Consider the following 20,263-nt stretch of genomic DNA (forward strand, 5'->3'; position numbering starts at 1 on the left):
AGTGGTTACAACTCTCACAGTATACTGTATTCTCTGTCTTTCTCTTCGTCTCTCTCTCTCTCTCTGTCTCTCTCTCTCTCTCTCTCTCTCTCTCTCTCTCTCTTTCTCTCTCTCTCTCTCTTCTCATCAACAACATATACAAATCAATTACATCAACAGAATTACCAATCTATCCATAATAGAAACACCTGTCGAATAGAGAAGGAGTGTTTCACCCTATTCGGCAGAACAGAAGAGTCACGAAACCAGGGTCGATCCGTGCTTGTTGATCTATTTGCATGTTCTATCCCCGCCACTGTGTCAGGTTGAAAGACATCTCCATAGCGACCCATGATGAATATATAACCAGTTTGTCACAACCCAACCCTAAAATCCTAATTCAAAACAACTTCTTCCCTCCCTCATCATACCTGCATCAATACTATTTACACTTTCAGCAGTTACTCCTTTTGAGGAAGGACATAAAATAATTGGACTTTTTTCACTACCATGTGTGTGAAAACACGGTAGTCTTACACTGACAATGGCAGGGGAACAAATGAGGGATTATTCCGGAGGTGTGTGATGCCTCTCCTGCAATGAAGTTCCTCACACTCATTCTGCGTGAATGTAGGTGACTCGGAGAGCCTGAGCTGATCCCAGAATTCCTCATTATCCGCCCAGCAGGGAGGTTCAGGTCTGCTCGCTCTGTCTCAGAGCATGCTCGGCCCGGTGAGATGAGCCCCGGAGGAGCACCGTGCTGGGCCATCGGGGGCAAGCCAGGTCTGCTCATTATATTTAACTCATCCTTGGCATCTCTGCAAACCAAGTGCCACTTAGTTCCCACAGGAGGGGTCTGGGCTGGATCACTGACGAGATGGCAGAGCAAACAGCAGAGTGGTAATAGGAAAAGCTTTACATCAAAAGACACGTGCAGACAGACGCATAGTGTTCAGCAGTCCATCTAGGAGGTAGATATTATAACATGGATGAATATCTCACGTATTTGGTTGCGGCATTCCTTATTATAAAGCTAAATGTGTATTTAAATGGTATTAATGCTGCTGCTGTTATTCAGAACCAGACTTGTACATTATATAGTGACACAATCATATAAAAGTAAATAAATTCCCATGAAAACAAACATATCTGGACCAGAAGTGTTAAAACCTCAACTGGTGGCGTCAAATACAATCGGTGGACTTGCTACTTAAGCAGTAAAAACACCACATGGTAAAGCTCACAACTAGAGTATGTATATACATATTTATTTGTCAGTAGGGGGGGTGAAAAATCTGTACTTCCCTTTTTTCCCCAACAGTAACTGAAAAAAATTCACCAGTGTCATTTAGCTTGCTGGGCAAGAGCAAATATATAACTCAATGAATAAACATACAATTTGAATGAAGCGTGTTGTTTCATTTATCAACTCTATTTCTGTGATAAATGAATGCAGCCTAGCACAGCAGGTGAATTATGCAAGTGCAGTCTTAGGCCTTTGGCTTGGGGCCAGAGCTCTCTATTTCTCTTTACTTTTTAAAAGATATTCTCCTAAGTAAACTCTGGGGCCAGGGCAAGTGTCGACTGATGCAGTCTATGCAGATGTGGTGTCTTCTATTACAGTCACAATTAGTTGCAGACAAATTGGCACAGCGCCAACCAACGCTGGTCTCAGCACATCTGAAACACTTCAGGTAAACACCACAATAAGCTAAGAAGCAGAAATTAGAAATTGTTTTGTACCGCAACACAGTTGCTATAGAGACTGTTGCTAATTAACTGCACTCTACCCCAGGATAACAAAGGGCTTAAGGGCACTCAGGGCAGATCCTCTTGTAAGGAGCTATGTGTATGGAACACTATGCCATCCCCAGGGTCTCTCAAACACAAAATACCGGTCTCCTTGCAGCCAACTTTCATCTCGGATGCCATGAGAGGTTGTGTAGCGTCGGTCTGCGGCTGTTTTAAACCCTATGGACATGGATTACGGCCCCATATCAGCCTCACCATGATTAGCTGAACTCTTCCTTTCTTAAAAGACAAATCACTGGATGTTTGTGACAAATAAATCCCTTATAACAGCATGGAGGACCACTTCATTAGTTACTCGTCATCTCTGATGAAAATCCAAAGAAGTGCACTGTTATAATCCTACAAAGAACACACATTCATGTGGCATTTGGATCCTATTTCATAAATGCCATAAACAGTAAGATAAATTAAAACCAATAACAAATACAGAATTTTACTTTTACAATATGTCCACACAATTAATCAATCACATACTGCAATAACAGAGGCAAAGACCCTTATTGTTGCAGGGAGTGTATTTTAGGGTTTAATGCCTGCTTATTTTAAGATTAAGATGAATACGGACATTGACAAGCAAGTCAGGAACATCATTGGGCATTTTGGAAGAATTGCTCAGAAAGAACAAACTGTAAATATGTTGAAGGAATAAGATACATTTTGTCAATTTGACAAAAGATTCTCAACACTGGGTTAATTTTTAACACACAAATAATTCATACAGCTTGACACTGCCTACAGCTTTGGCCTTACTGTTTACAAAATGTAGCGTGAATGTAGCAATCAGCTCTTGGTTGTCCTGATGCTTCCAAATGTCACCATTTATATCACCATTTAAAGCTGTCTAAAACATATTGTATTGTCCTGTTCTAATGTTATATTGAGCTCAAATAATACACATTCTGAAAGTGACTGTTATTTATTTATGGCCTTATGCCTTCCTAGCTTTGATGGATTGTCACAGTTCAGGCATGATGCGATTGACAGTGGGATGCAGCAACAGTTGCAGGGCTGAACAACAAGCCCGTGTCCCCAGAAAAATCCCCCGTGCATCAGAGTGATATCCGTCTTCTGGAACAAAGGCACAACAAACTCTAATATGCTAAAAAGGAGGATTTCATCCATGATTCTGATTTTAATCATCATTGCTTGCAACCGAAAACCATGCATTAGGTTTCCCTCACTGTCTTTCCAGTTTGCAAATGTGTTGAAAATAATTTGACTCAGGTCGGACTCAGAAATAAAAACGATGATGTCCCTGTAATTCTGCTTTGATGAGACAATATGTAACTAGATACGGTGCACATCTGGCAGGACCGAACTTTTTTTCAACTCTACATTTGTCTCCTAGGCAGATTTTAAGGCAGATTCAACACCACAAAAAAATAAACATTTCTTTTGAGTTTTGAATCAGTAACAGTCTTTGTCCAGAGAAAGGAAACTAGAACGTTTCAGTTTGTGAATTGTATCTTTTTTTGTCTATAAGTTATTTCATGAGGTAAATTTCAGCAGGTTGTTTTCTCCTACAGTTTACATTTAATCATGATGAGTAACAACATTTATTTTAGGGTTATACATCTAATTTCATTGTAGGATTTTAAGGTGAAGCACCCACAACCTACATGTAAGGTCTTGTGTGTTGGTATTTCATGCAGAAAATATAAATCAACGTCAGGTATAAGACACGCTAGGTTCCTACTTGCTCCATAATACAATATAGATTTAGGAGAATATTTAACAAGTCCCAGTCTACCAGAAAGCATATAAAATTAAGGATGTACAATGAGTAATAGCGAGGACTGCTCATTTATAACTAGGAAAAAACAAACGGTCATGCTTTAATCCACAGCAGAGGGACAGCTTCTCTGGCAGTCTCACTCTGTGTGGGGACGAGGGAATTGGAGGAAGAAACAGTGGGGAGGGTCCTGTTGTCTGAGCCCACATCTTTGTAGTGGCAGCTGAGGGGTTTCACTGCAACTCCTAGAATTTACATTTCGTTTGGCCGGAGCGGGTCACATGACAGCTGCAAGCGAATGCTCTGAGGGGCTTTATGCTTTCACTTGACACTGACTGACTGGCTGTGAGACGGTCCAACACCACAGAGAGAAAATATTCCCTCTTTCCATGACATCACCCAGCCAGGAATGGGGGAAATGGCGGGAGGAGAGGGGGCACAGCTGGTGGAAGCCACAGCACCATCTGCTACTGACTAATAGTTCATGCTGCTTTACTTATAAACTTGCACTTCTGTAAACCCGAATAGTGGCTGTATGGTGACCATCCAAGACAACTCTGACAGTCTTATAATATTACATTGCTGGGCACAGCCATGTTTATTTTTATTTTTTTGAAAAGTTATAGTTTCTCATGTCTCTAAATATGAAACTGAAGCCATCAAAAACAAACAAACTTTTTTTGATAGATTGATTAAACAAGCAATATACAACATATTATTCAGAGAGCTGTAATTGGGATGATTGATGGATTACGTTATCTTTGGACAAAGCCAGGCTAGCTGTGTCTTAATGCTAAGCTAAGCTAATTAGCTGGAGTGTTATTGATATTCTTATCTAGCTCTTCTCAAATAAATGCATTCCCCAAAATGTAAAATCATTTCTTTGAGCTCACTGAGTTTACACCTTGGAGAATATTGTGCACATACACATATAATCCTTCGAACTCACACAAACACCCATCTGTACTCACCATACATCTTTCCCTCATCAGAAAGGATGATCTTCCTGCGTCCACAAGGAGGATAGATGGCCAGGGCCTCCTGGAAGCTCTGTTCAATATCAGGGCTCCACACCCCCTCAGCATCATGGTCTATGGGCTTGTCTGCCGAGTCGCTCATCCTCTCCATGTCCTCGGCAGGGCTCTCGCTGCCGCTCCAGCTGCTGGGATCAATCGTGGCGGTTGGGCTCTCCAAGCTGAAGCCTGGAGCAGACTAGGGAGAGACCTGGAATTCCCAAATAAACAAACACAACCAAGCGGTCACTCTCTGCAAGAGAACAGTGGACATCTGCTTCCCAAAAAAACAAAACACACAGTACACACTGTTAGAGAGCACAATATGGATCAACAGCAGCCAAACAAGCTTTAAAATCGCCAAGAATGTTGTTGACTTGATTTACAATGGATGTTATGGGTTTAAACAATTGAACATGTTCTCTCATTTGTGCCACTAATTAAAATTACTAGACAAAGAGTAACTTGTTACTTTCACATCTTGCTTTCAGATAAGAGAAATTCTGCAGACGATGATGACAAATGAAACCCCTGCATGAAAAAGTCCATAAAACATATACCGTAGTAGAAAGCCCAAGAAGCGATTGAAATCCCCCATCCCTCCCTTCCAGTACCTGTGCGGTTAACTTTAGCTTTTTATATTATAACAAGCTATAACAGGAACCCCATCAGAATTGTCACCCAAAGTGGATTCCTGAGGCGATAAATCTCGGTGGGGAAATGGGAGAGCAGAATTTGACAGTCTACAATCAGGTGAGACTGTGGCTGTCGCTGGCAGCTTCCAGGTTTAAATGTGTGCAACTCTGTCTTTGGGAAGAAAGATATTTCTTAAAAAAAAACACTCATCCTGAGCAAGACTATGCTGCACAAAATCCGTGTGGCTTACATCACAGCCGTCACACCATGACGGCATATAGACATATGACACTCAAGCCCCACGGAGAAGCCAAAGGAGTTTTTTTTTAAAAAGAAGAGAAAGAAAGCTGGAGACCCGCAGGCATCACAAGAAAACTACTGTTTACAGACTGTGGCCCAATCCAAGAACCAGCCCCCTTGGTGCATCTTACCAAGCTGCTCACACAGCTGGACAAAGTCTCATCTCACTGGCGGCTATCGACAAGACCAACAAGCTCTGGGGTAAATCTGCAGCTAATAAACTGAGGACTGCATCATTATGCAGTGACAGCATCTGGAGCAGAATGCGTTGCATGTCCAGAAACATAAAACAGAAGACTATCCCACATTTTATGAGAAATGACTATTGCACAGTACAGCTTCATGAATAATGGGCTTCATCGAAGCGCATGTGTAGTAAAAATGAGATTCAGCAGTGCTGTGGTCAGAATAAACTGTGTGGCCTTCATAAATGGAGAAGATTCTGCACAAAGTGGCTTTAGCAGTCACAGAGTGGACTTCAAGAGTGTTTGATTGAGTGTATCAAGGTGGTTGAATTACATAATTAAACATCAGAATTGATTTGAAATGTTCTGAGGTGAGATTGAGTGAGAAACCAGCACATTTATCATGTCGAGGTTGACTTTATACTAGAATGCGTGTCTGACTGGTAGGGCAGACCTGTGCTGGCTTAAAAAGTGGATAAAACCCGAAAAACGGACACAGCAGACAGCAGTTTCTGTTTTTGTCAGATTATGTTGCAAATGCCGATGAGCAGATCAATATATTACATGTGTCCATGAATGGAAAAAGGATACAATAAACAAACGGGTAAACTCAAAGCCTGTAAGACAAAATTGTCTGAATTATGGGTAAATAAATAATGCATGCAGGGGATTGGATGTTTGAAAAAGCTTGCTCTGAGGCACAGTAACTGAACAAAAAAACACGGAAGAACACAATGAAGGCACGTCGGCTGAAAGGCAAGTTCTCTCTTCTCCCAGAGGGAAAGGGCAAAGCAACTCGTGGATAAGACATCCTGAGTAAACTAAAGACAAATTCTCCGACAGGCTGTATACACCAGGCTCATTTCAGCTGCTTCTCATTGTCCAAGGCAGCTGTCCTACTTGTAACTGCTCCTGCTTCACTCTCACTGTGCAAACCGAAGTGTTGTTTTAGGCTTTATGTCCATTTTGTCACATAAAAACAATAAGTACATGATTGTATATACGGGTGTAAGTTCTGTCGATTGTTTAAGTGCACGACAGCACTGTGGCGGAACAAGTCCAGTTTGCACACTGCGTGATGTGTTGAGATGAGCTTAAAATGAAGTGTCCTCCCCTTTGCTCACTCCAATCCAATTCACTCTAGTATTCAGTAACATGTAGAGTGCATGTAAAAGCAACATTTTATCAACTGTCTCACTCGAGACAAACACAGAAACAGATTGCAATGTCAACATAAAGAAATCTGAGAGTTTGTCTGGACTGTCAAACTGCTTTGGCCTTAATTCATGATCCAAATTGCTTTCATATTTTACTTCCTTTACTTACAAATTCACTGAGGTTTCTCTCTTTTCTTAATCTGTCCCACTCTTTCCAGACAACTGCTTCCTCTCTGAGCAAGATCCCATTCAAGCAGTACAAGCTGTCAGGAAGTGGGAATAGTAGCATATGTTTCTTCCAGCATGTCAGTTCATGAGGGGAAAAGGGGGGATGGGAGCAAGCTGTTGGGGAAAAAAATAAAAACTCCCAGCGAGCAGAGAGAGCTTTTACTGAATTCCGTTTTTTGTGTGCTGACTGCTGACACAGCAGAACTAACTCACAAACTGATGAGGGAGGGGGAAAAACCCAATTCAACCACTAACAGCCTGGGACTCTTTCTAGATGTGCTCCGCTCATCCCAACCAAATGATATAATAATGCGCTCGTAATCACTTCCAGCTTACAAGTTCTGAAGGAAATATTTGTTTCTATCTTCCATCAAGCCCAAACATTGAATGATAGTGGCTTTTCTAAAACCTACACTTTTAGACATTACATTGTCTTCTCTTGAGTTGCAACAAGTGTGTTTCTATAGAGCTGTAGGATGTTGGGTCTACTAAAAACATTCTCGAGCACAAACTCATTATCACACATTTACTGAAACAACCCAAGAAAAAGCTAATATTACGGCTAATTTTTGAGTTTATTTTATGCACAAGATGACAGACATTTTTGTACCTCCTTTTGATGAGCGCTGGCTTATGATTCATGCAACCAACTCCACCTACTATCCTGTCAATAAAAACTATGGCTATAAAGGATATGCAACAACTCCAATACAATCATTTTTTAAAATCTGTTTCAGAGAGCATCAAGAGATGGAAGAAAAAAATTAAAGAATGTTGAATTACCTAAATCCCTGAGCATGTCTCAAATGTAACAATTGAAAGTTATATCTATTTTATAATGTAATTGTTTTTCACAAATCCACAACATGAATTATAATTGTTTTTCCCTATCAGCTTATGTTCTCATTGAGCAGCTCCTGTCTCCTGTCTGTGCTCCTTCTTCCATGCTTTCTGTTTCTGTAGTCAGCTCGCTGGCCAGCTTGACGCGCGCTCCTTAACGCTCTTTGACCAATCACATCTCACCTCTGTCTTTGTCTATGTCTCTCTTTCTTCTTTATGTCTTCTCTCTTTCCGCCGGTTAAACACAGTGACGCCTGCTAGCCGGTTCAGGTTCTGTCCTACTCACTCTGAGTGGGGGTGGTGATGACCCCTTTCCCACAGAGGTTTATGTGCATCTGGGAGTGAAATGCTGATTATGTTACTGTTTTTTGTTGTTGTTTGCAGTCGTATTTAATCATAAACTAGCCACAGCGATGTTGTTGCTGCTGCACCTGGGGGTGCTGGTGCTTCTCCCCGCGGCCTCTCCTTGGGAGAAGTTGCTGCCGGCGCAGCTGTGCTGCAATGTCATGTCTGCACTGTGCAGGGTCAGTGTGGCGGTTTTGTTGATAGATTTGGACAACATGCATTTTTGTTGTGCTCTCCCCTTGCTGTGCTGCCCCTCTTCGGGTGCATTTCCTCCACTGTAGTGCGCCGCGACCAGCTCGAGGTCGGCTTGGAAAGGCTCGGGCCGAAGGTGGCGCGCTGGCTCCAGTGCCGTGCTTTAGAGCGCCCGTGCCCGGACCTCGCCGCTTTCCAGGGCCGTGGATTATGTGCTTGCTGTGACTTCTCTCCCCACCAGTGGAGGGAAGCAGTCCCCCTCTCCCGGCACCGGTGCGCACTGTCCTTAGTGCCACGTCGCAAGGGCGGGATTGGCCCACGTAAAGGGCGTCAGGGGTCTGCGGCAATGTCGAGAACCCACCCGACCGGTCTTGAAACACGGACTAAGGAGTGTAACGCACACACGAGTCAGAAACCCCATTGCGCAAAAAAAGTGAGCGGCGGCGCACGTGACGGGCACCTTGCAACTTGCTCACAGCGTCTCCTTTTTTTTTCTCGTCATGTGGAGAAGCTCTGCGGGTCAGTCCCCTCGCTCCGTATGCTCGTGGTGGAGCCGTGCGGCGGAGCAGACTGTATGAGTGTGTCGATCTGGGACACTTCTTTTTTTTGCTGCGATCACAGCTGGCCTAATGGCCAACACCACGTACGGCCACTGCTCAAATCACACTGCGACAGATAAACATCAATAATTCTGATCTACAACAATGACCCAATAAACAATGTTCCTCCAGAGGACTTTTCTCTAATATGAGAACAAATGTGTCTTCAGGAAGCTGATTATTATCGGAGGGAAAATGAAACAGCACAGACTCAAAGTCAATCAACACAAATAACACAACAAATCTGGCAACACTGTTCAAACTGATTTTCACCATCCAACCTACTCTCTTCAAAGCAACAACTAATATATCTCTGTATTGTAATATAACATCTCAATGTGTAATAGGCAAGGCAAGGCAAGTTTATTTGTATAGCACATTTCAGCAACAAGGCGATTCAAAGTGCTTTACATAAAACCATTAATAATGAGCTCTGGCATGGTGGGGCGGCGGTTCAGTACCAGATAGGGGATCAATGAAAGGCAACAATCTCTAATCCCACAGGGGATTGAAGCTTCCACGATAGATTTGAAGTTTCACTCACAATTTTTTATAAAAAGTTTGACCCACAAGCCACGACATCATTCACACACTGAAGAGAGGAGCTACCACGCAAGGTGACACATCAAGACTATTTTACATTCATACACCGTAGGCGCAGCTACAGGAGCAATTTAGGAGTGAGTGTCTTGCTCAAGGACACATCGACATGGGCGAGTAGAGCCAGGAATCGAACCGCCGATCCGCTGATTGAAGGACGACCCGCCACAGACGGGGTGCAGACTTATGTTACATTACGTGTTAATTTAGCTTTAAAATAACAAATAGCAAGCAAAAGGATTGTAAGATACACATGTTAATCTTAGATGATGTTCAAATTAAGGCTATTTCTTCATTGTAAATTGTCAATGGACTATTTTTTTAACTGCAGAACCATTTTATTAATTATGTGGGTGCAACATTTTTTATTGTTTGCATGATCTGTGGAATTATTGTTCTATCCTTTTTCAATAATTTAACCCTTGGTCCTTAATGCGTGTTTTTATAAAATGTCCAATTATTACCAATATTTTGAGGAATAAAGGAGGGAAGTAATGTTTGCAATGATGTAGGAAAAGGATGTGATACAAGGATGTTAAGGTGTGCATACATTTTGTATCACATATCACAACTGAAGATCTACTAAACTGGTAACCTTCTTGTCTATATATTATCATGCCAAAATAATATAGGATGTGTTGAACTGTCCTCAGTCCGTTTCTTAGCATCCCGTGGCATCAATTGGAGGCTTTTGCCATGTGCAACATGTGAACAACAAATTGTAACGAAGGCGGTCTCTTAGTGCCTTAGAATCTGTGGACTAATTATGTTCGCCAAAGGAAAGTATGAATGTCATCCCATAGAAACACTTGTGGCTTCCAGATAATACGTCTGCATACTTCTGTCTTTGTAGCGTGTTCACCATAGAAATGGTCTTATTTGTGAGATGCGGGGTAAAGATCGCCTGCAATGCAATAAGTGAATGTGGTAACTAAGCAGAGTAGTAGCTGTGACATGGCATTATGGGAAATTACACTTACTGTGAGATTACATAAACTACTCAGCAAGCTGGAATCCAGCTCCTTAAATTAAGAGAACCCATTTCACCCATCAGACAGAGCAAGGTAATGAAATAGCAGATGAGAGGTTTCAAATGTAATTTTCCATGTGGAGTTCTTTTGTGCCGTTATCTCAGAGGGTGCAATAATGATTCTGTGAATGACTTTTGTGCACCCCATAATGGCCCACAGTAGTTAAGGCCACAGTGTGTAAAACTGTAATTACTATGTGATTTCCAAACTCAACATTTTCAGGTTGTTGTCAAGACATATCCTGGCCTTTGCATAATTATAACAGCAATGTCAAAAATATTTCACTTTGAGTAGTAACTTACTGTGAACATTTTCAATGACTGAAATTCCATTTAGTTTTGGTTCATTACCTGGAAAAACTATGTTTATGGAATGGAGTCTCAGCAGGTCTTTGAGGATCTTGAAATGCAGTTATAGGGCAAAAATTAATTAAACATTTATGGAAATACTCTTTGAATTGAATTTATTTACAAAGCTTTACTACACAAGGCTAAATTCAGGCATGTGGCCACTGTTTAAAATAGAGCAAAATCAAAGAGTCAATATGAGCTCTAACCTTTAATTAAAAACAACAAAAAATTTGGAGCACACACTTAACCTACTGCAATTTAATAAAAATGTTAAAGAAATCAGGCGGATAGCAGGGACATTTGTAATTACCGCGGTCATGTTGAAAACATTCTCAAAGAGATTACAATATGTCCCCAAACTATGCAAGAATGTCAGGGCAAAACTCCTGATTCTGTATTGGATTTTCCTTTAGGTTTCATGAATAAATCTACAGGTTTAGAGTACAGATGAATGAATAAACAAGATTTCCAATACCAATTTCCTCAGGTCCACTGGAGAGGCTGGAAAGCTTACTTTCCGCCTCTGTTATTGGCAATGGCTTAGTGTTTATTTCATGCCTCTTTGAACCTGCAGGCTGAGATGCCGTGAATCTGTCTGATATCATCCCACTCAAATCTGAGGCCTGGATCCCACCGCCCAGCAACCATCAGGCCACTATGGGATCAATCTTTGTTTGCCACAGAATAGGATTGATTTACAGGTTCTGTCAAAGCAGCCCTCTCTACCTGCCTCAGACTAAGAGACAGGTAGCAACAACAGAGCCTGGACAACATCAGATATGTCGGCTAAAGGTCTTCCAGTTTGAACAACAGAGGGAAATTTGACTGTAAATCTAAGACAATAAATTGTCTCCTGCAGATACATCCCTGACCTGCTGGTAATACCAAAATACATTACAAAAAAATACAATTGACCATTCAAACATGAAATGTAATGAAAGCCCAGAAGACATTTGCCTATCAAAAATTTGCTGTGCATTCCACACAGCATACGCCCATGTCACCGCAGAGTGCGAGCGGAACACATAAAGCTCAGGAAATTAAAGCTGTAAATAAAGGTCCGTCAGATAAAGGATCTCCTGACAGTTATGAGAGCAGAGCAGGCAGAGAGCTGGCCGCTGGCTCATTCAGGACGCGTGCGGAGGGGCATGAAAAAACAAATCACAGTGATGAGCATGAAGGCCACCATTTGCATTTGGCTCTGCCAATTCACACCGACTCTCATCTCTTTTCTTCTTCTTCTCGCACGATCATTTATCCTCTTGTATACTGCTTTCTTTCCTGTCCTTCCACATACATATTCTTCTTCTTTATTCATGTGATGATATACAATATATAAAAGATCTGACATGATTTACCTTTAAAAAGTTACCAGCTGTTGAAAACATTTAATTTAATTAGAAGTTGTTGGCCTTTTCACATTTTTGGCCATGTACAGTGTGGAAATACTTGGACTTTTTCTATATCAATTGTTCGACATTGAGAGAAGATCAAGTCAGCTATGTAAAAAAATAATCAAAAACCAGTGCCTTACTGGTATTAAAGACTCCCTATTCACTATTCAGGAATAAATCACACTTCCCCCAGTATTGACATGATCACAAAAATTATCGCCCAAACTAAAGCTAGATTCATTTTTGGGCTCTCTGTGGAAAATGACAAAAAAGATCCAAGGCTGAGACACCAGGTCGTGATTAATTAAAGAGACTATACTGAGACGCTATGTGCAGTCTTTATTAAGTACAGCCAATGCTAAACGATGAATTTAATCCATGTTTTCTTTAAAATGTGTCCATTAGGAACCAAAAACCGTAGAAACAAAAATGGAGACATCTGAACATTTGGAAGATCAAAACTGTAACATGAAGACATCATGAGCAGTGTTTGAAGAACAAGGCTGCGTCCCAAATTTCATACTATCATGATATTTCTGGACACTTCATCGGGCACGAAGCAATGTCGTATTTGTGGATGGGTTTTGATACTATCAATACGAGTACCGTCATCGATACTGTGTATTGGTTAATTTTCTTATTGATACTTTTATTGGTTCTTTTGAATTATTCAGTGAGAAAAAAAGACAGTTAATTAACAAATAATCAACAATGTTTTATTATTCATATGACAAATATTATTTCTTGAACGGCAAAATCAGAAATCTTGTAATAACTCACTATTCAATGGCAACAACAACTCTAAATCTGAGAACATTTGTACAGGCAGGGCCACATTTGGAGTTGAGCGCTTTTGTCGTCTCCCTACAGTAAAGAAACAATTTTTGTTAAGGTGTGTTGGCTGTGTGGAAGTAGGAATAGCAGGTTTAAAATAACGTATAACACTAACGTATCAACACACAGCTGCTCCCTTTATTAATAACTATGTATCAAACAACTAAATATACACTGACAGACTAATTAGTCGTTACCTAAATCACTTTGACTCCACTGTTGAGAAAGCTGTGCAGGCCTTTACAATAAACTGGGTAACAGCCATGTGACACTCGTCCACCCTCTCCTGCTCGCTGGAACGGACCAGCGCTGGTAGAGGGAGGACGTGCTGCGTCAGAACGATAATCTACAAAAAGTTCCCAAAATCCTTAAAATAAAATCAGAGCTAACAGAAAGTTAAGCGATTAGCTTTCATTTATTAGTCTGTTCTCGTTATGTTTGCATGGCATGGCTAATGTTACTTAGAGTGGACGAGGACGGACGGCTGTTGGCCAAACAGTGGAAAACTGTGCAATTATGCACAGGCTTGCAACGTTGCTTTTTTCCGCGGAACGGCTAACCTCGGACCTTATCGGTACTCCAGGTATTTACTACTGTCTTAGCGCTACCCATTGAGAACCGGGTAACGGGGGCCCTCTCTTTTCCGTAATGACGACATTGTTTATAACAGACAATGGCGGACAGCTCCGTCGTATCAATAAAGGATATAAGTATAAAATTCAATCTGGCTGGGTGGAATATATATTTTTTAATTAGTCCAGACCTCACAAATCATAGTTTGGTCACACAAGGTTGGGTCGGGTTACACGTCTCCAACCGGTAACAAAGCTCTCAGGAAGTGGCGTCGTAACTACTGCTCTTGCGTCCCAAAAGATACAACAAAGACAAGCAAAATACTGCATATAAACACTGGGAACTATTTGATTATTTTTCGAAAGACAGACAAATGGTTTTCCTCAAATATATCAGAGACAGACTGAGGCACCTTTTGGTTTTGTTCTTCACTCATAAAAATATAGAATATCTGCAAGTTATCTTCTTAATTTGTCAAATACGCTGTGAGAAAACAAGATAATAAATTCTTTGTTGTTTGTTGACAGCACAGCAAACCTTTGTTGATGATGTAATTAGAAACAGACATTAATTCTCGTTGAAAATGTCTACTATTTGGGTCTATTAAACAGACTAAAAAAGTTAGGACCGAAGCTCTCCATTGCTGTGTCCCGGCTTGGATTCCAAACTAATTTACTGGGCATAATCTGTGTTTTATTGTAGTCTATCTGTGCCTTCGCTGAATCCAGGACACCTTCGGGGCAGAGAGAGCCTGTCTGATCTGTGTCAGCCATGATAACAATTCAGCGGCCATTGATGGAAGGTCTTGTGGAAATTTATTACAAACAACGACTGGGGAATACGGTGCCAGAAAGACTGAATAACCCATATTTGAATACAAGCCACAGATTATACACACTAAACTAAAGTTTTACTAAATGAAGTGACTGTGAGCCTTTGTTCCACGGGTTTCCTTTCACTAGTAGAAAGATGAACACCACTACCGGCACTATGGCCAGCACCGAGAAAGGAAGTTGTTGAAGCTGAGATTTCCTGCTTTCATTGTGGTTAAGAACTCAAAATGTTTATAGTGGTTTCAGAAACTGACTCATCTGATGATTCATGGAGAACATATTGCTTTTCATTTGTGTGTGATCATGAGACAGCTCGTTTATTTGTCTTCTTAGTCCAAATTAAAAAAAAAGAAAAATGCTTGTCCCACCAACTTAATAACTTCTGAGGAAATAACACATCAATTATGAGCGGTTGAGACATTGCGTTGTCTAAACTGCTTCCAAAAATGAAGGAGACGGCCATATGGTACAGATTTTAAGTCTGTAATATTAAAGTGGTAAACCTTCAAAGGGTCACAGAAGCTCAATCATTTGGCGCTTTATGTAAAACTAGAAAGGCTCAAACATGACTTGTTCCGAATAGGCAAAGTCTGATACAATTCAAGGTAAAAGGAGAGTAGACTTAAACACAGCCTGTCTTCAATAAGTATGCACGTGCACGAGGAGGGGAAAAAAACTGTGTTGCACTTACGAAGGTGGTTGACAGGGCCAAAGTGCATTCGGTAGCTGGCAGTCTTTTTATGGCTGCAGTACTGAAGCAGATTTACTTAGATGACGTCAGTGGCTTTGAGCCAGCTTTCCCTTTTTGGTGGCACTCTCCACTGGCCTCAGTAGGCCCTGCTCAAACTGCTGAGCAGCAGCACATACTCTAAAATTCCCTTTCTAGACCAGGGTTTACCTCAGGGCACACACAGTCTGGAAGCCTGCTACAGTGTCTTTTTTTTTTTTTTAAAGCGGGCTTTGACCGCAAAGAAAACTGATGTGTTGATGTGATTCTACCCCTGCCATACATCACATCTGATTAGACAATTAATGACTCTGTGTCCAGATTCAATTACAGTTCACAAGTATATTTCTAGAACAGACATTTTATATAAAAAAGTAGTGTAATAATATTGTGTTTTATGATTTCAATTAAAACATGGTAGGTGATGTGTTCACATTCCCATGAAGAATTTCCCAGACCTTATACTACAAAGAGAAAACATGTGTTATTGAATGTACGTTCGTATTTTCAGTCAAGTGAAGCTTTTATTGTTGTTTGTGCAGGTATGTTAGTGTCCAGAAACTATGAAAAAAACGGAGAACTAGCTAGACTTTAACTGTTGACAGTAACTAATATAGATTTTAATACAACTAACTTCAAACAAAAAATTAACCAAATTAACGAACCAAAACATGAAGACTCCACACACAAACTCTTGTAAACTGCTAAAAGGTATTAAACAAAAACATGCTCAGTTTTACAATGTGAATCCAGTTGCAATGAGAGATGCCATCCTGAGAAACGAAATACATCACAGCTCTAAAGCACCTGTTGCATGAAGCACGGACTACACAGGTGCTTCCCTCCAGCTGGCAATTATGACTTTCAACCACATACTGTATCTCTTAATGTGCTATAATTAAAAACAGTCAGGAAACAGTTGTGGTTAGTCTAACATTTTGAATAAAGACAATAATCCTTGTGGCTAAAAGGAGAGTTTGAATTCTTTCTCAGGTGTCATTTAGAGATTTTGGCATGAGTATTTTATGTTTCAAACGGACATGAGTTTCTGGCTTCGTCCTCACAATATACCAGTTAGATGTAAACATGATCCTATTCTGTCATTACTGTATATTATTGTGCAAACATGGTAAGATCTTTAAATGCATGAACATTTATATGGTAAGGAGACTAGTGTAAGATGTCATTTTATGGCTCACAGGACAGACAAAAGCATTTATATTTCCAATGTTTTGTGAATGAGAAATTAAACAAAGGTATTCCACAAATGTTTGGCCAAAATATGGTTTTCTGAAAAGCGAACACCCTCGAACAGTATGGACAAACAAAGAAAAGAACAGTCTCGCTTTGCCCCGAGAAGTAACACAGTCCACTCTGTACTTCACAAAAGCACATCATTCTGTCCACACTTCACATCAGATGATGAGACGACACTCAGTAGTTCTGTCCTCAGATCTCAACAAGGCAGCAAGACCAAGTTACACATCGCCTGTGTGTCCAATTAAGAAGTATACAATAAAATACAATGAGATAAAAAAAACTAAAATAGCTCGGTAAATAGACCTGTCACTTTTTGCTTGTGACAAACTCCAAATTATTTAAAAGTTTAGACTCATCATAATTTACAGAAAGACACGGGCTCAGTGTCGCCATAGCTGTGAACATATCTATTTTATAGTCTCTAATATACTAAAACAGCATATATTGCGCCATTATGCTCAACATGACGATGAGCTAACAGTGCTAATCGTGTTAGCTAAACATGATCAGAGCCAACAGACATACACGCGCAGTGCAGAGCGGCGGCTGTGAGCGAGCAGGTGGAGCACACACACTGAGCCGTGAATGCATTAACATACTTGCACAGGTGTAACAGCTATGTGAACAAAGCTTAGACAAGCTTGGATAACGGCGTGTGACTTCATTTTCTGCTCAGAACGTCATTACTGCAACATATCTTTACTTAGCAAATAATTGTTTGCTGCTATATTAATGCTCTGAGTTTTGACTTTAGTACCTTCATGGAATTGCATACTGATATATTTTGGTAAAATATTTTAAGCTTGATGTTACAAGTTATTTGACGTGAATAGACTAATATCGGCACAGTTACAGTTTTTGAGTTTTACGGCAATCTTGTTTAATGTTATGTATCTGTAGACTATAAAAAAGGAGGTAGTCTCTGTGACATCACAGTAGTTTTCTAAAGAGCCTTTGTAAGTCTGATTGTATCACGGTAACTGTGGCCCCCCTTGGTGGCACCTCTGGTAGTGCTCTGTCCAAAAGCAGAGAGAGTTTAGTAACTCCTAGTTTCACAGGTAAAGTCTCCTTCAGTCAAATAAAGACAACATCTTGTTATTGCACGGACGTTATGCAGGCTTTGGTCCAACAAGTCCACTGGTTGCATAAGCTGAAAACAAAGCATCTGTTTCTACCCCTAATTCTTTTCTTCCAAGCGAGCAGATTTACATTGTGACATGTCTGGAATTACGCCCGACAACATGGAGACTGTTTCCTGGAAAAAATAACAGACTTTCACATTAACTTACTAAAAATCATTATCTTTTTCCATGTCTTTTCTTCCTATAATAAGTTGCATAAAATTATCAAAAGCAGTTGACTGTAAGCCAAAACTTAGTAGAATTGCTGCAGACTGAAAATGGATTTTGTTCAAGCTTGTGGAGGTCTTTTCTTTTATGCCCTATATCTTTCTCAGTTGTGTCACTTCTTCTTACTCTACCTTACAAAAATACAAAATAGTAACTTTCCCAATCTCTTTTTTTAGACAGGCTTATGATGAAACACAACTGACGCCATGAGATATGAAGATTAATGTGACTAGACAGCTGACTGAGATACTGAAAAAGCACAAAGAGAACGAATGAGGTCATTTCATAACTGCTTAATTAATGAAGTATAAAGACACTCTGATTGAATCACAGCAGCATATCTGATATATTTAAACTGTGACTTGATAACCTAACTGGGCGGTTGTTCGAAGCAAACCAAGTCTGAGCATTTAAAGCAGCAGATATCTAGTGAAATGTCAGACATTAAAACAAATTAAGACTAACTAAGTCTGGTAGAACTGGGTGTACACCCACTTTACTGTTTACTTTGTAAATGAAAGCTGTAGGCCTTCTTCTCGTCGCACCCTTTGCATAATAGCCTGTGTAATTGTCCACAAAAAGTTGTAAGGAGCCAAACTTTGTGACACACATACACTCACAGCTGGCATACAGCTGGAGGTGAGTGCAGTTTTAGCTGAGCAGGCACTTCCCAAAGTAGAGGAAGGAAAAGGGAAACAATGAAGGAAACCCCCCAAATAAAAGCTATCAGAGTCAATGTAACAAAACGTGTCCTCCCCAACGATAACTAAAGAGTTGGGCTTAAACTGGACATTTTCAAATTAGTTTAATCCACCGGAGTAAGGCAAACAAACTATTTTTAAAAAAATGTAAATTACATACCTGCATTGTTTTTCTAAAAGTGGTGCTTTTGGGTGCATAAGTTACTCAGGGAGGGACACAGAGGAGCTTTAACCCACCAAACAATAAACTGGGTTTAAGCTACTCTTTCCCCCGCTTCACTGATTCGGTAACAGTTACAGTAACAACATGGAGCATACGCACTGCTAAGAGAAGTAACAAACGGAGATTAAAAAAAATGTACTTACACTAAACTTCGATGGCGATTACAAATCACCGTCAAAACGCGTTGAAGCAACAAGTCTCTCCACCGTGTTTTCTTCTTCGAGGTGGTCCGAAAACGCTCCGGCGTGATGTCCAACAAGTCCCGGGTGAGCCAACTACGGAGAGGAAGACAGCAACGTTGTTCAACCTTCATCTTGTGTCCCAAAAAAAAAAAACGTTATTCGTGCGGTATACATATATATGTATATGTATTTTTTTTTTAGTTCATTCCCGAATCCCGTTGGGACTTTGTGCTTTTCTGAAACAGGACAACACGGCCTCTGCTGCTCTTTATAGGGGCGTATGATCGGGCTTCTTTAAAAAAAATGTGAAAAATGTCAAAGATTTTCGCTGCTATGTCAAAGCCCTCGGCTGCACCATTGAGTGCTCAAAGTGAGCACCCTGTTGAAAACAGCGACCAAAAACATCGGCCATCTATCTCAGCGGTGGAAACAGACGACCTAACGTTACTTCACGCCGTGGGATAAATAGTAAACACCTAAATAAGCCGACATTTTTTTAATAAATTGTCCAATATCTCCAAAGACGTCCACTAAAACCTCACGAACAGAAAGTCTAAAACCAGTTTGGATACCTGGAACTACCATTGAAACTTACCTCGTTATTGATATCTCATATAAAATGTCCCTTTTTTGAGTAATGGGATGTTACGGGGTTATTTTTTTAATACTATGTCAAGTTATTCTGGTGTTTCTGGGCCAGCCAGGAAGGTGTAGGTGAATCGCTTCGCGCACTGACAGAGATGCGAAGAATGCTCGGAATGAGACGAGGAATGAAATGAACGCAAAGAGCGAGTTTGCGCCGGGGCGGAGCGAGAGGTGGCGTCATCCCGAGCCCAGCAGCCAGCCTGGGCAGCGGGCAGCGGCAGCAGGGACAGGGAGGGTACAGCCCGAGAGATGGCGCCTTCAGGGACACCAAGAAGATCAGATTTTACAGCTCCGCAGCCCTGAAGCCTACTTGAAACGGCGTCGATCCGACTACAGTCATCAAAATAGAACAAAGTCCCCCTCGGGCAGTGCTGGAAGAAGTATACGACGTTCATATATATATATATATATATATATATATATATATATATATATATATATATATATATATATATATATATATATATATATATATATACTTGACAGGACCGTACTAATGTTGACAACACCATCACTGCTCTGTTACAATGACTGATATAAGTG

General features: G+C 40.6%; 1 protein-coding gene across 5 annotated transcripts in view; it reads right to left on the reverse strand.

Annotated features, from left to right (window-relative positions):
• tead1b (TEA domain family member 1b) overlaps positions 1-19,819 on the reverse strand; it is a 50,153-nt gene extending 30,334 nt beyond the window's left edge. For all 5 annotated transcript variants that reach the window (XM_068596016.1, XM_068596014.1, XM_068596015.1 and 2 more), the window contains exons 1-3: positions 19,671-19,819; positions 19,037-19,168; positions 4,495-4,747 (exon numbers count right to left, since the gene is read on the reverse strand). In XM_068596016.1, coding sequence (XP_068452117.1) covers positions 4,495-4,651 — 157 coding nt within the window. In that variant the 5' untranslated portion in view covers positions 4,652-4,747; positions 19,037-19,168; positions 19,671-19,819. The remainder of the gene's footprint in view (positions 1-4,494; positions 4,748-19,036; positions 19,169-19,670) is intronic.
• Between the last annotated feature and the right edge of the window lie 444 nt (positions 19,820-20,263).

The sequence above is a fragment of the Clinocottus analis genome, unplaced genomic scaffold, assembly GCF_023055335.1.
Source record: "Clinocottus analis isolate CAN_PGR_092001 unplaced genomic scaffold, fCliAna1.0.p SCAF_33, whole genome shotgun sequence".
Classification (NCBI taxonomy): Eukaryota; Metazoa; Chordata; class Actinopteri; order Perciformes; family Cottidae; genus Clinocottus; species Clinocottus analis.